Source organism: Eschrichtius robustus, chromosome 9 (genome assembly GCF_028021215.1).
Source record: "Eschrichtius robustus isolate mEscRob2 chromosome 9, mEscRob2.pri, whole genome shotgun sequence".
Lineage (NCBI taxonomy): Eukaryota > Metazoa > Chordata > Mammalia > Artiodactyla > Eschrichtiidae > Eschrichtius > Eschrichtius robustus.
Window position 1 is genome coordinate 12,367,274 of NC_090832.1, and position 15,344 is coordinate 12,382,617.

Consider the following 15,344-nt stretch of genomic DNA (forward strand, 5'->3'; position numbering starts at 1 on the left):
GCAATGTATAAAGATGTGTATATAATACCACCAGATAAAAGGAAAACAATACTGTATGGCCAACATATTTGAAGGCATACAATTTATTTACTATAGTATTTAAATTTTGCCAAATGTTATGTTGAGTAATGTGAGAAGGATTTTTGTTTTGGGGAAGTATCTTATCCTTAATATAAAGTCCAAAATCTACAACAAATAATAAAACTAAAGCTTTTCAATTTTATAAAACTTAACTTTGTCCAAGTACTTCTGGACAAAGATTTTAATATGAATAAGAAGATAGCCTCAGTGTAAGGATCTCAAGAGGTTTATTTACAAAGCATTTAACTACTCTATAAACTACCAGATCATAAAATTATCTTTAATGTATTAACTCAGAAAAATACACAGAGCATTTCAGTTTCTTTATGAAGAACTCAAAAGGTATTCTATCACTTTGTTAGTACTTAATACCTAATAAGCTCTAGCTGTCAAAATAACGTTTCCCTCAGTCTTGCTTACAGCTGTCACTTTAATACCAAATTTCTCAAAAGAGAAGTCTATCTAACCCCTTACATAATTCATCTCTTGCAATGCAGATCCAACCCCTTACCAACCCACCGAAAATATTTTATTCGAGCTAATGACCTACTAAATGCTAAATCTAATGGACTTTTCTCAGTCTTCAAACTCCCCCAAAACGAAGTGAAAGGTTTATAAATCTCCCATTAATTTTTCAAATCCTGGATTTTATCACTAGCCATTCAGTACACTTCAGTTCTCAAAATAACTTAGTGCCTATTACTTTTAAGTACCACACTCTTAAAAGGTAATACAGAAGAAGAGGGAGACAAGACAAACTAATGTCCAAATGACTGTGGTATAAGAAAGACTACAAATGTCATAAGCAACATGAAAATACAAAATGCTACTTGGATTCGGGATCTGTTCAGAGCAGTGATTCCTGGCTTTGCATCAAAATCACCTGTGTAATTATGGCACTTCGATAAGAATCTATAGGTAGTGATCATGGGCATCCCTATAAGGCATCCCTATTTTTTCAAATGTCAACCCATTTCTGATATGCAGCTAGAGCTGAGAACCACTAGTTTAAAGGCAGGGGAAAATCAGAAAAAATTTCAGAGGTTATATGATCACAGACTCAGAGATTACTTATGTTCTGACAGGTGAAATTTAAAAAGACAAAAAAAGAAGCCTACAACACTTTCATGGTGTAAAAAGAGGAATCTGAAATACCTAAGTTGAAACACTCAACCAATTACCTATTAATTAACCAATCAATCAGCTATTTATTGTCTGTGTAACTTAGACAAATCATTTAGATTCCTCACTGGTAAAATAACAATATTTGAATTACTTAACCAGCTTCTTGTGAGGCTCCAATGAGATCATACATAGTTGAAAGTAAAATACAAAATGGTCAAATTCAAGTTAAATAAAGACTGCTGTTATTAATACCAAAAAGTCAAGTTTGGCCATATAAGGAATGTTGAGAATATAAGGAATCTAAGACTAGAAAGGAAAACCAGCCAATTTCCTGGTAAATAATGATAAAAAGGTCCAATAGACATAAAAGTATAATAACAGTGAATAAAATCAGAGAGTTAAGGAATAAGTCTCCTCAAACAAATGACTATTCCATTACTTATTTTAGCCTCAAGGAAGAACAACAGCCCTGCAGGAGGAAGAAAATACTCAAGGGTGGAGACTGGGTACACTGAAAGAATCAAGCTGAGGAGTGATAGAGCTATGCTGTGGCCACACAGGTTTTGCTGCCTCAGGTTTGCTCTGAGAGGAAGAGAAGGGGAAGGGGTGGGAAGAGGCTGGCAAAAGACTGGGACCTCAAGTCCAGTTGTGTCTCCACCATTACCTATGTGCTCATGTGCAGGTGATTACAATTCTAACTCAGTTTCTTCACTTTCATTAAAAAAAACAGGAATTAAACCAGACCACACATACAGTTCCTGCTAACTCAAACATTCGATGTTTTTAGGAATCAAGTGCTATTACATTGCTATAAAACTCCTAAGAATATTTCGTTAGACTTCCATTTAAAAAAGAAAAATTAATTAAGCAAAGAGATAAACAACAGCAGAGTAAACATAAAAACGATTAGAGTCAAACAATCCTTTTAAAATTTGATTAAAGGCAGATATTACTGGGCTAATTAGGAACCAAAGTGACTCTGAAAACTCCCTATTTTTTTTTTTAACTTTAAATTATTTAAGAACTGATACTTACATTAATGGATTCAATCTGTCCAAACTCTTCAAACAGGTTGGTTAAGTCTTGCTGGGTCGCCTTCTTGTCTACCTGACCAACCCACAGAGTAGTACTACACACTGTCAAGATATAAGAGACAAATAACCCAAGTCACATACACAGTTACTTCTTTCAAGTAGGTGAGGAAAAAACACTACTAACAATAAATTAAAATTTAAGACAGTATATTTTAAATACTTGTTAACGGACATTTTTATGTTGTTTAAAATCAACTAAAATACCAGGTACCCATTCACATCTATGCCAAGTCAACTTCTTGCATTATCACCTGTTCTCAAGCGTGGCAGCACACACCAATCACCTGTGGATATGTGGAGCCCACTCTAAAAGATGATGGAAGGTATGGGGTATGACAGATCAGGAACTGGGAGTTTTAAAATTCTGTAGGTGATTCTAATGTGCAACAAAGTTTCAAAACCACTTCTCACTGCAATCCTATCTGTGTACCTTTTAAGTATCTTTCTGTGCTGGAATGATTAAATGGATGTTTCTCCTTAATCAACAGCTAAATCTGAAAACAGTACCTTATCCTTAAGGAAAGAATAATTATATACAAAAAATATATATACAAAAAGGAAAAGGCTGATTTAGAACTCTTTATCATGAAAGACTTAGGGATACTTAAGGGCTGGAAGCCACTTCCCTTTAAGAAATAAATGCTACACATGAGACATCTTGCCTACTTTGAGCTGCACTGTTCATGTCTCCATGAACATCTCCTTTCCTGAAAACACTGACTTTAAAAATATTTACAGCTGATATATTTGCAGAGTTTTAACATATTTGGATTTATGTCAATGTCATTAAAAAAAAAAAAAAGTCTCCAGCTTTTGGGTTATCTTTCATCTACAACACAGCCTAGAGCAGGTTTTACTCTAGAGCTAATTCAGCCCCACACTAAGATGTGACCATTGCAATGTGGGTTTCACATTACATTCTACTGAATGTGGGTTTCAGTCAGGTCTCTACCTCTCTACTCTGGCTGGTCAGAACTTGAACGTCTTCCAGGCCTGTGTGAGCTTTAGGAATCCTTCAGCTAACAGATACCTGGAAATTGTTCTTTCCCTGCTCTTTGTTCTTTGCCTCATGCAGTCTTACCCTGTGCATAAATAACTTAATATTCAACCAAAGTCTCAAAGGGCAACATATTAGTTTTCTTTTGCTGCTGTAACAAAACACCACAAACTAAGTACCTTAAAACACAAAAAGGTATTCTCTTACAGCTCTGGTGGTCTAAAATGAGTCAACAAGGCTGCATTCCTTCTGGAGGCCCCAGGAGAGAATTTGTTTCTCTGCCTTTGCTGGCTTCTACAAGCTATCTGCATTCCTCAGCTCATGATCCCAACCCACAATCTTCAAAGCCAACAGTGCAGCATTTACCAATCTCTTTCTCCTTTCCACATTCACATCACCTTTTCTCTCTGACCCTCCTGTTTCCCTCTTATTAGGACCCTTGGATTACACGGGGCCCTTCTGGATAATCCAAGTTAATCCCCCCATCTGAAGCTCCTTATTAATCAGATCTACAAATGTAAGGTAACATATTTACAAGCTCCAGTGATTTGGACATGGACATCTCTGGGTGACCACTATTCAACCTACCACAAACCCTCAGCAAATTTCTGGACCTCTTTCACTGAATAGTTCCCACCTCTTCATTACTCTGTTCTACATATTACAGCTGCCTTAATCTCCCCAAAATCTGTTCCATGTTTCCCCTACTCTTTTGATATTGTCTCTCTACAAATTTTTCCCATGGACAACTCCATTTCCCCCCCCAGAAAGTAATAATGAGTCTCCTCCACCCCATGAGAAGGGGACACTTGATGCCTAGAACGTTACTGTTTGTTGATGTTTCACAGCCCCTGGACTATTCATGAAAACTCATGTTCTAAGAACCAATGGGCAGAGAAACACTACCATATGTGTTTAAAATGTGTTGGGACCACATCAAATTGTTATTGCTTCTCAGTAAAGAGAGTTTTGAGGTAAAAGACAAGATATACTTTTCACTATATTTTCTTATGTCCTTACTAAATTTTTTAATTGTGTGTTTTACACATGAAAATAAAACAGCAACAGAAAATAAATTCCACAGTCAATAACTATGTAAACGGTGGCAACAAAACATGACAAGTTAGGTGAGGAACTAAATGAGAGACTCCACATAAAAGCCCATCATAAAACTGGTTATTTTGAATGTCCTAATGGTAATCATGGGAGGAGGCGTAGTTCAGATTTCACAATCAGACCTTTGACATTATTTTATCAGACAGCAGTAAAATGTTTGAATTCTGTCCCTCACCCTAAGGGATAAATAGAAACTTTCAGAGTTAGGAATGTCAACATTATTAAATTAGCACTGGCTCTCATAATCAGGTAAGATCCTGGAAAGATAGCCAAGGCTTGTTCAAATGGTTAGAATTCAGTAAGATGGCTGTCACCTTTAATCCTAAGCCTAGATTTCTAGGATGCTTCAGCATTATAAGTTATACCAGTTATTCATCTATCTCTGTGGCAGAAGGAGTTTATTTGGATACATTCAGAAATTAGATAACCTGACCAGTGTTTCGCTCTTGGTGAAGAATGACAATTTGCTTTGTTTTATGTACTTTAACCATCTGCAGTCTGTTGGTTCACCTTAAAAGCCATAACCCGCTAAGAATTGTTTAGGCAGAATTTGGCACTAATTACAACTTATTTTCCTATACCTCACATGCTTACCAAGTCAACTCTCCTGCAGCACTCTCCCAAAACAAACTCCCACTACTACCAAATTTGTTCTAATCATACATTATAGATTAACATATAAAGGAGGGAAAGTTTTTACAAGAGAAATCTCTCCTTCAGTACTGATCCAGTGAGTTTATAATTAGCTTTAAAAATTTGCATGCTTCCTATTATAATTACTCCTACAGACCTAGTGTTCATAATTGGTTAGGACACTGTGCATAGAAGTCACGGTGTCCATGAAACAGACCCGAGGCCTAGTCTACTTTATAAATCATTAGTCAAGTCATATTTTCTAACTAGCATTAAAAAAAATAAACTCTCAATGACTTTAGTACTTGAGTAGAACCTGCTATTCCTTTTTCTTTTCTCCTCTATCACATTACAAAACCCAAAAATATAATTACTCATATACCAAACCAGTTATTAACCTCTTAGTCTGAAAATATGGTTGGGAGACTTTGTAGCAGATACTATTTTCTCAATGTTATTGAAACCAAAGCTTGTACATCACTTACCACTTAATGTTTTAGATCTAATTGGAGGCAATCCTTTCTTCTGTCGTTCTTTCTCCCTTTCTCTAGCTCTTCTTTCACTTGAGTATGAACGTGATGATTTCCTTTTTCTTTCTCTAGAGCGAGAGCGTGATCGCTTTCTGTGTTTACGCTTTCGAGAACCAGATCGTGACCTAGACCTTCGTTTTCTTGGTGATCTACAAAAAAAATCTTATTTTACTTCTAATGACAAAGTTATTTTTCTATCAAATTTCTCCCTTGTAGGTGGGGTGGGGGCAAGACTGTCTTGTATTTAGCTACCCTTTAAAAAACATTCAAGCATAATCAAGTATCAAACATGTATTTTCTCAAATCTCTATACTGCTTAGGTCCACACTAGTCACAGATGTTTGTTTGCAATGATTCTTACTGCGTCTGGGTGATCATTCACAACCACAAAGAAGAATAAGAGAAAGAGATTCTAGTAAGGCCTCACTTTCTCTTAGTTCTTCCAACTCATTTTTCAAACAAGAGTCAAGAACAGGGATGAAAGATGGAAGAAAACAAAAAGATTCTTTAGGTGACAAAGATGTTACATTCTTAAAATTAAGAAACAAAGAATGTTTTCAACAGAACATTAGGCCACTATACAATTCTGTTTACAAGTTTTCAATTTCTAGAATCTCAGTGCTTGACTTTACAATATAATGTGATACTGAAATACTGTTTCTTTTTTCCTGTCAGTCATATGCCATTGAACTCTCTTCAAAATACTTAGTAAGGAGGTGTTGCTAAGACAAAGAAGTTGTTAGGACAAAGAAGTTTCAGCACTAACACTGTAACTCACTGAAGAGAGATCAGCTTAGAGAAAGATGAACTGACAGGCTCTCATTTGCAAGAGGTAAATACAAGTGAGTTCTTGAAACACACAAGAAATGACTGAAAAAGTCATCAAGGATAATGCCTCTCTTCCAGCATTCGCTGTTCAGATTTTCTGGGTATTTGTGTGTAGAGAATAGGGCGTTAAAATGTTAAAGATGAATGACTTTAAGTTTTAAGACAATTTATAGCAAAAACAACATATACATGCTACAAGAAAATTTACCAGGTTAAGAATAAGGCACCTTCAACTCAAATTTGAATGAACAGGCACATTAATGAGCCTCAGCGATGCTGAACAGCCCACAAAGAAAACCATTTCTAGGATATGTTTTGTAAAGTCTGATATGCTTAATGTTTATAAAAATAATTTTTGTAGTTTTATTTTTATAATCATTTTTGGTATTATGAGATGAAATGGAACGTGAGAAATACAATGGAGTTTCTAATACTGTTCCTCTATAGCTTGATTTAACTGTTGCTCAGAGGCAATAATACCCTAAGCTGACTATCATGACGTTATTAACTAAAACCAGATATAACCCCAAATCCAAGTCTCATGATACTGCCGTGACTCATGCAAATTATTCAAATAAATGGCCACAGCCACACCCAATTAAAAACAGAAGACATATTTTCTGTTTTTGAAGTTCTGAATTACTTCTTCCTGAGAGAATAAGATGTCACTCTAAAAAAACATTTTCTTTAATATTGATGCAAAGAAATAAAGGATGCAAAAAAGTAAAGCCAACAATTAAAATGTTCGCACACAGCTAATCTTTTTTTTTTTGATTTTTAAAATATGTATCATACATTTTCAAATATATTTATATATACTTATTACATATATATTCTTAAATAGTATTGTAGAACCTTGAACGAGATCGTGAATGCGTTCTTGATCTTGAGCGAACAGCCACTTTCTTTGCTTCCTGTTCAAAGATCTCCTCTTCCACTCCATCTTGCCCTTCATCTATATCCATGTCCTTGAAAGTCAAAAGAACAGCAAACAAAATGCCTGGTTGAGATTCAGTGTGTATTGGTAATTCTGCCTTACAAAATATTCACCACAGTAGCATTAATGACTAATAGTAAAATGGTTAGAATGTGGAGCTTAATGAGGAGGAAAAAACCATTCAGGTTTACATTATTTTACATACAATAAAAATTATTACTATATTTTAAGATTTTTTTCTGTAATTAATTTTAGAAATTTATGCCCCAGAAAAACATTTACTTTTTACCTGCTGCTGAATATCTATGGAATCATCCAAATTTGCTTCAGGTTCAAGGAAATGCTGTTGACTGCTCCCTTGTGATGGTGACACGGAATGCTCTGACCCAAATGTTCCTTCCTGACTATCCTGAGGAGTTGCCTGTTGAGAATGTACACAAACACACAAACATTGGGAAATAATGAATATTATTACAAATGAAACATCACAATTACAATTTTAAAAAGGAGCCCAATACCTAAAGAAATCCCATTACATCTTTTATGATCAATCTAAAATGGCACTTTTGTATAAATCCAAGTTTACTTAAAAGCACAGAACACCTCCATAAAAGGGAGATATTATAACACTAGAAAAGAATGGTAAGATAAAGTAGGTCTCCAAACAAATTTTATATTGTGGAAAATATAAACTATCAAGAATAAAGGGGGACTTCCCTGGTGGATCAGTGGTTAGGACTCCACGCTCCCAATGCAGGGGGCCCGGGTTCGATCCCTGGTCAGGTAAATAGATCCCACATGCTGCAACTAAAGATCCCACGTGCCACAACTAAGACCCAGTGCAGCCAAATAAATAAATATTAAAAAAAAAAAAAAAAAGAATAAAGGGACTGTATCATGAATGATATATAAAGAACTAAGTCACCCACTGCACGTGTAGAAGCAAAACGAAGCTCAAACCCCACTATCAAAATCACTGATCTTGCAAAATCAGTTCTCAACTTGGGTCTTTTTCAACCTCCACCTCTAGGAATTCACAAAAGAGTATTAGGAACTACTCAAATATGTAAAATATTTCAGAAAGACTAATAAAAGTTAAGGCAATGAAGCCTAATTATAGGAAAAACTAAAATTTAAACCTTTTTGCCCCCCTAGGACTAGAATTACAGCAACCTGCTATAGGGATACTGCTTACACGGTGCTAATCAGTATGAACTTGACTAGCAATTACATATACTATGGTGTTAACTAAAATCGAGAAACTGATTATTATGAAGAAATGACTCCCTAGTTAAACATTCCTAAAACATGATCTCACAGGTGTTGAGGATTAGTAAGAAGAGTTCCTGGTGGTACACAAGTTGGGAACTATTATAATAATTAACAGAAAAGAGCAACTCAAAACTACTGTTCCCTTGCTACAAACTCTGTGATTATGAACCAAGTTACTCCAACTCTGAATTTGTCTCCCTATGTGTAAAAGGAATACAAGCACAGTGATTATAAAGAACAATATTGTATTATAAATTTCAAAGTTGCTAAGAAACTAAATCTTAATTGTTTCCACCACAAAAAATAAATGATAATTATTTGACACGATAGAGGTGTTAGCTAACACTACAGAGGTAATCATATCCCAATATATAATCATATCAAATCAATATGTTGTACACCTTAAACTTACACAATGTTATATGTCAATTATATCTCAATAAAATTTTTTTAAAAAATTACTCTTACTCTAATGACATTTAAACTGAAAGAAAAGAAAGCAGCATAAAAATTAAGAGCCAAAAAGAGCAGTAAAGAACTGTTCCAAGTGTCTTAATTTATGAACAGGCTCCCCAAAGACAAGTAACATTTTCAAGGTTTAGAAATAAATTAAAGCTAAAATTAGAATTAAAGTGCTATTAGTCTTTATTCCACAAAACTGACCAAAAAGTTGGTAAATAAGTATATGTTTGAGAACAAATCAAAATGTTTTTAAAGCACAGTCCTGACTTATGCCTTTAAAATGGTACAATAAAAATAAAATTCTTAACAACACAGCAAGATAATTTTCAACTTTATCCTGAGCCGTATTGTCTGGTCCTAATTCAGTACTCATACATCCTTCACATTGTTTACTTCTTACCTCACCATTCACCTTGAGCATCCTACCTACCATCCACCCACGTGTTTTTCACCTTTGATTTTCTATTTAATGGTCAACCCTTGGTAGAACCAGCAGAATCCACTGCAACCAATGCTAGTTTTTGAGGTTCTTTTTTGAGCAGTTTTACCTATTTGAAAAGGTTGTGATTCATGACTTTTATTCTTTCTTAACAATCTTATGAAGAACAAAGAGAAAATCTACTTTTAATATTCTACCAAATTTTATCTTATGATCTTGCAATTAGCATTAGGTCCACTGGACCCTAAGCTATATCTAAGATATGTTATGGGATCGTAGAGGTCTTATTTTCCTATATACTGAAACATTTTGTCATTTCATCATCCTAAGAATTATTCCATTATTACTCATCAGTTACTCCCAACTGTAGCCAAAAAGACTAAAATAATAACAACAAAAAAAATGGAATTGTTGAGAAGGGTGATTCAACAGTGAAACCATCATCATTCAGTTTTACTGCATCACCAAAAACACTGCATTATATTTCAAGAAGGTATAAATAAGACTGGCGACATATCTGTAGTCTGCTTTTAGCCTTCCTTGGACAATGGATATTTAGATGTTTCATTTTCTGTCCATAATGACAAAGAGAAGAAAACTGAAAGAAACATATTTCACAAAAAAATTTTTTTTTTGGGCACAAAGCTTGCGGGATCTTACCTCGACCAGGGATTGAACCCGCGCCCTTGCCAGTGTAAGCACAGAGTCCAAACCACTGGACCACCAGGAATTCCCAATATTTCACAATACTTAGACAAAGCAGATGATGAATGCAAAAAAAAAAGACAGCAGCATTCTAGACTCTAATGGTAACGGTGAAATTTAATGTTTAAGTGAAATATCAGACGGTGAGTTTTCAAATGACTGCATCCCAAACGTATTCCTCAAACTCAAGAACTGATGAGCGAAAAATGTATCTCTAAGGACAAAAATCTCTAAGGGTATTTTCATTCAATTAGTCATTCAACAGGAAGGACTTCATCTTATAGTATTTTGGAACAAGAACCTGGACTGTTCTGTTTTGTTAAAAGAACATGTGACATTTGAACTTAGTTGACATAAAAAGGTTTGCTATATATTTCAACTATATTAAAATTCCTAATTATGTTTATTTTCCCCTATCCCTTTAGTCTCGCTTTTAAATTATTTGTAAGATGACTAAAAAATATTTTTAAAAAACCAAAAAGACTCCATAGGACCCAGGTGGCAAACGACTTTTTATCCTGATATACTGATATACGTCCTTAGTATACATCCTGGTATATTCATCTCTAGTTTCTTCAACAATGTCTTCAGGCAAAGCATCAGTGATAATACTGAGGGACTTCCCTGGTGGTCCAGTGGTTAAGAATCCGCCTTCCAATGCAGGGGGCCCGGGTTCAATCCCTGGTCAGGGAACTAAGATCCCACATGCTGCGGGGCAACTAAGCCCACACCGCAACTACTGAGCCCGCGTGTCACAACGAAAGATCCTGCATGTCGCAACAAAGATCCCACGTGCCGCAACTGAGACCCAACGCAGCCAAATAAATACATAAATAAATAAAGATAATATCGAAAAAAATAGAAGACAAGGATAACAGCAGCTAGCAGAGACTTTTTTCAAAGTTGGATTAACATTCACTAAGTATCACATTTTTATCACTTATAAATCTACTTTCCTCTATTTTTTTCTGTATAAGTGGCAGGAAAGACTTTGTCAAAAACCTTACTGAAATCCACACATGCTATGCTACACCTACAGCATTTTCCTAATTTATGAGTCTAATAACCTTACAACATCAACCTCAGTACCTTGAAATGCAACTCAAGTCTCTTAATGTATCACCCATCTTAGTTATCATGTTCAATTCTCCTCTTTCCATTATATTCTCCCCTATAAAAAACTACTGAAGCAAAATAAGTTACGTATTTCTGACATCCCACTGACAGCTCTTTATTAAGTGGCTGAATCTTCTATAATCTTTTTATTCCTAACATTCTTTTTAAAGCCCTTTTATTAGTCTTATCATTTTCATCATCAGCATTTCATTCTGAGTTATGACTGTGACATCTTTTGGATATCCTGATAAAACAATTATCAAAATCACAACTCCAACTTACTCAAGACAATAGAAATCATTCCTCTTATGATTGTTAGTCCCTTCACAATTCAACCATTCTCAGAAAGTGCTCCCATTTTCCACTGGTTTTCCATCATTAGATAAAAGACCTCAACCCACACCCAAGCGTGGTCAAGGCTGCAAGGAACAGAGTGGCACTAGTGAACCTATTCTTTTCTCTGAGGCGCTCTAGTAAATTTTAGGCAGCCACTCAGAGCTTACTGGTAAACAAAAGTGCTTAATTTTTCTGCATGTTTCACCCCATCTTAAATACACTAAAGGCAACTGGTTTGACAGAGCCAACTACACAACTTATTAAATTTGTTACTCTGTTGATATTTACTTTTCAACTTTAAATTTGTGATAGGTTTTAAACACTATTCACCTTACGCATTAGAAAAGTTGCTTTTTTTCTTCACTACTCCCTTTTCTTCACTGCTTATTTTTGAATAAGGAAGCTTTTAAGAACATCTACTCCTTTCAAAGAGATCTTATTACTATATCTTCTAAAATTTTGGAGATGGTATAGAGTAATCAACTAAGACCAGAGTTCTTTTTTCTGTTTTTGGTTGGTGAGATTCTTAAAACAAAATCACTCTCAAGTTTTTAGTAACTTTCACTTCAGTAACTTGGTGTTAATTACAAGCTCAAGCTCAAGATCAAGGTCAAGAGTACTACACCTTTACTGTCTCTGCTAAACCTTCATTCTACTGCTTCTGCTAAAACTTCTGAAATGAAACTGGAACTAAGGCAATTCAAAAGTGTCACATCTATAGCTGAACAAATCTGTTTAGATAAACTCTTCCATTACTACTACCTCTTGCCTCTGCAACAGCTCTGACAACCTGTTTCTCTTCCTTGAGTCACAACTTGTGTTTTTCTTTAAATAACATCCAGGTTTTTTGTTGTTTTTTTTTGGGCCACACTGTGTGGCATGTGGGATCTTAGTTCCCTGACCAGGGATCGAACCCGGTCCCCTGCATTGGGAGTGTGGAGTCTTAACCACTGGACTGTCAGGGGAGTCCCCAAATGTTCTTTATTGTGCTTTGTCTTCAAGTTTCTGAATTCTCAGGCAGATATATTTTATTTTCTTGACATAAAATAATGCACCTACCCAACTACTTCTATCAGAATTATTTCTACAAAACAAGGTATGGAATTCCATTCTCATAATTCCAGGTACAAGTTCCAACATACAAATATCATCAAAATCCATTTTACATTTACTCTTTGCATTAAAAGGACAAGTTCAGGGACCATCCCTTCTAAAGTAATCCTTCCCTCTTCCATAGTCCCATAGTCCTTCACATATACCTCTATTACAGAAACCAGGATTCTGCCTTGTGTTCATATAGATATATGCACTCCATTAGAGAAGAGCTTACTTGAGGCCAGACACTTCTTTGTTCATCTCTGTATGTATTACCTAACAATGCTCATACTTTAAAAATATTTGTGGTATTGTATTAAATTCATTAGAGTCAAAAAGGTTTGATTGGGAAGAAGTGTTGAGTGGGGGGAATTCCCAGAAACTCACATCCAAACAGTTTAACATCTATAAGTATTTCTCATATAGAGCAAAAATAGGCTTTGTAATGGATTTAACCCTAGCTTCACAACAATTTGACATATTTTATCAATTCTAAGGTATGATTTTTCTTTACATTTTATCATCCCTGAAATTTAGAAGATTCTTAAAACTCCAAGGGATGTTATATATACAAGTATCTAAAAATTCTTAGCTATACATAAAATAATGGTGGGTCTTAAGACTGATGATATATGATACTAACTGTGTACTTTAACAGTGGGTGTTTCGATTTCACTAAGCTTCAATTTCCTACAATGTAAATGAGATTCAAAATACCTATCGCATAAGCATTAATTGTAATCATGCCTAATAAAGCTCTTGTCACATACTAACAGTCTAATTAAAGACAGCAATCTATTTTGTCACCATCACCACCAACAACAGCAAAATCATCACTATCTTGGCTTGACAGGGAATTGAGAGGAAAGGAAAGTTTTCAGCTGTAATACTGAAACACCATCTCTGTCTCCTGTTCTCTAATTCCAGTATACTGAAATTAATGTTCTCAATGGATACATAAGTTGCCAGAAAACATTTTAATTACCAAAAAACAAAATGAAACAAAAAAACAAACAAAAACTGTAAAGGTCCTGAAAAGACTGATCTTCCTAGTAATAAACAGCTGAAGAAAAAAAATCACCAAATGACAGACCGTACACAGCAGTAACTCTAAAGACCACAAGATGGGGTTATAAACCTTTTGAGGCTGTTGCTGTTCCAGGAGTTGCTGTCTGAGATGTTCAAAATTTTGCTGCTGTAGCTGTTCTGCTATCTGATGAAAGATGGAATTGTTCACAGATTCTGAAACATGAGAACTAAAAGGAAAAACAAGTGGAAATGTATATTAAAATCCAATAAAGATAATATGATAATAACTGAATATTCGAAAAGAATATTGCAATTAAATGGAACACACTCTACAATTATGTTTACTTTTAAAATATTAACACAGAAAATAGAATACCTCAGAACATTAATACGTTAAAATAGAAATATACTCTTCGATGGTGTTTCAATAGATGGATCACATGTTAGAGATACTCTGATGAAAATCTGATATTACTGCCTCACACTATTAAAATACATATAAATTAGTACTTTTTACATTACAGCATTTTAAGAAAATCTCAATAAAACACTTATAAAAAGAGTTAAAAGTACTTAAGCACTGTCACTCTAACTCCTTCTTTAAACTATGAGACAGTGGGAAAAATGTTCCATCAATCAGTATGTGTGAAATCTACCATCATAATTGATTATACACTTCATAAAACGAATCTGCTTTCTTTAGAAAAGCATTCACATTATTAGGTATGTTAACAGAAACAGTGTTTAGGTAAGAGGAATTAATAATTTAACTATACTCTGGGAAATTCACACCTGGAATACACCTGGAATTCTGGGTGCCACAAGGCAAGACATGAACAAAAAAGAGGGCATCCCAAAAGGGGCAATCAGGATGGTGAGAAGTCTTGAAACAGTTCGAAAAAAGTGTACTTCATCTGGAGCAAATAAACCTAAGGGGAAGAATGATACCTATCTTCAAATACTGGAATGGCTATGTCTCAAAAGAAAATGGAGCAAATTTGTTTCCTTGCTTCAGAAAGCAAAATGGATCAGTGTATAGAAAGCAAATCAAATAAGATTCAGTAACAAAAGATCATACAGTATTAACAATTACCTTCTTGTCACAGAAGGCATTAAAACAATGGATAAATAACCTATCCGGACGGTTAAAGGAGATTATTACATTGCTCAGGACACTAACCTACATGATCTCAAATGCTTCTTATAACTTTAGAATTCATAATCTAAAACATTAGTTTTTAATTTTTTCAACTAGAATCTCTATCATAAGCATATAACTGCAATTTTATATATTATATAAGTATATTTTTAATATATTATCACAATATAGAAAACTAAATAACCGCTGAAATAAGGTATCTAGAGGCTTTCCCCACTCATCATCCCTTTCCAATCCTCCCACCTTCCACCCCTACTCTCCAACATCCTCCTTCCCACTGGTCCTCTCATGAACTCTCACCGAACCTAAGGCTCTGCAGAACTGTATCACTGATTTAAAGAAAAACATACAATCCATTTCTTTAACAAACAAAATCCCTACAACCCTATT

At 34.8% G+C, this 15,344-nt stretch overlaps 1 protein-coding gene across 3 annotated transcripts in view; it reads right to left on the bottom strand.

Moving 5' to 3' along the window:
* Positions 1 to 15,344, bottom strand: part of SCAF8 (SR-related CTD associated factor 8) — a 185,738-nt gene that overhangs the window by 122,245 nt on the left and 48,149 nt on the right. For all 3 annotated transcript variants that reach the window (XR_011075044.1, XM_068551746.1, XM_068551745.1), the window contains 5 exons: positions 13,905 to 14,022; positions 7,631 to 7,762; positions 7,260 to 7,372; positions 5,532 to 5,725; positions 2,242 to 2,342 (listed from right to left, as the gene is read on the bottom strand). Coding sequence is in view for 2 of the 3 variants with exons in the window: in XM_068551746.1 (XP_068407847.1) it covers positions 2,242 to 2,342; positions 5,532 to 5,725; positions 7,260 to 7,372; positions 7,631 to 7,762; positions 13,905 to 14,022 (658 nt within the window). In the remaining variant the exon portion in view is untranslated. The remainder of the gene's footprint in view (positions 1 to 2,241; positions 2,343 to 5,531; positions 5,726 to 7,259; positions 7,373 to 7,630; positions 7,763 to 13,904; positions 14,023 to 15,344) is intronic.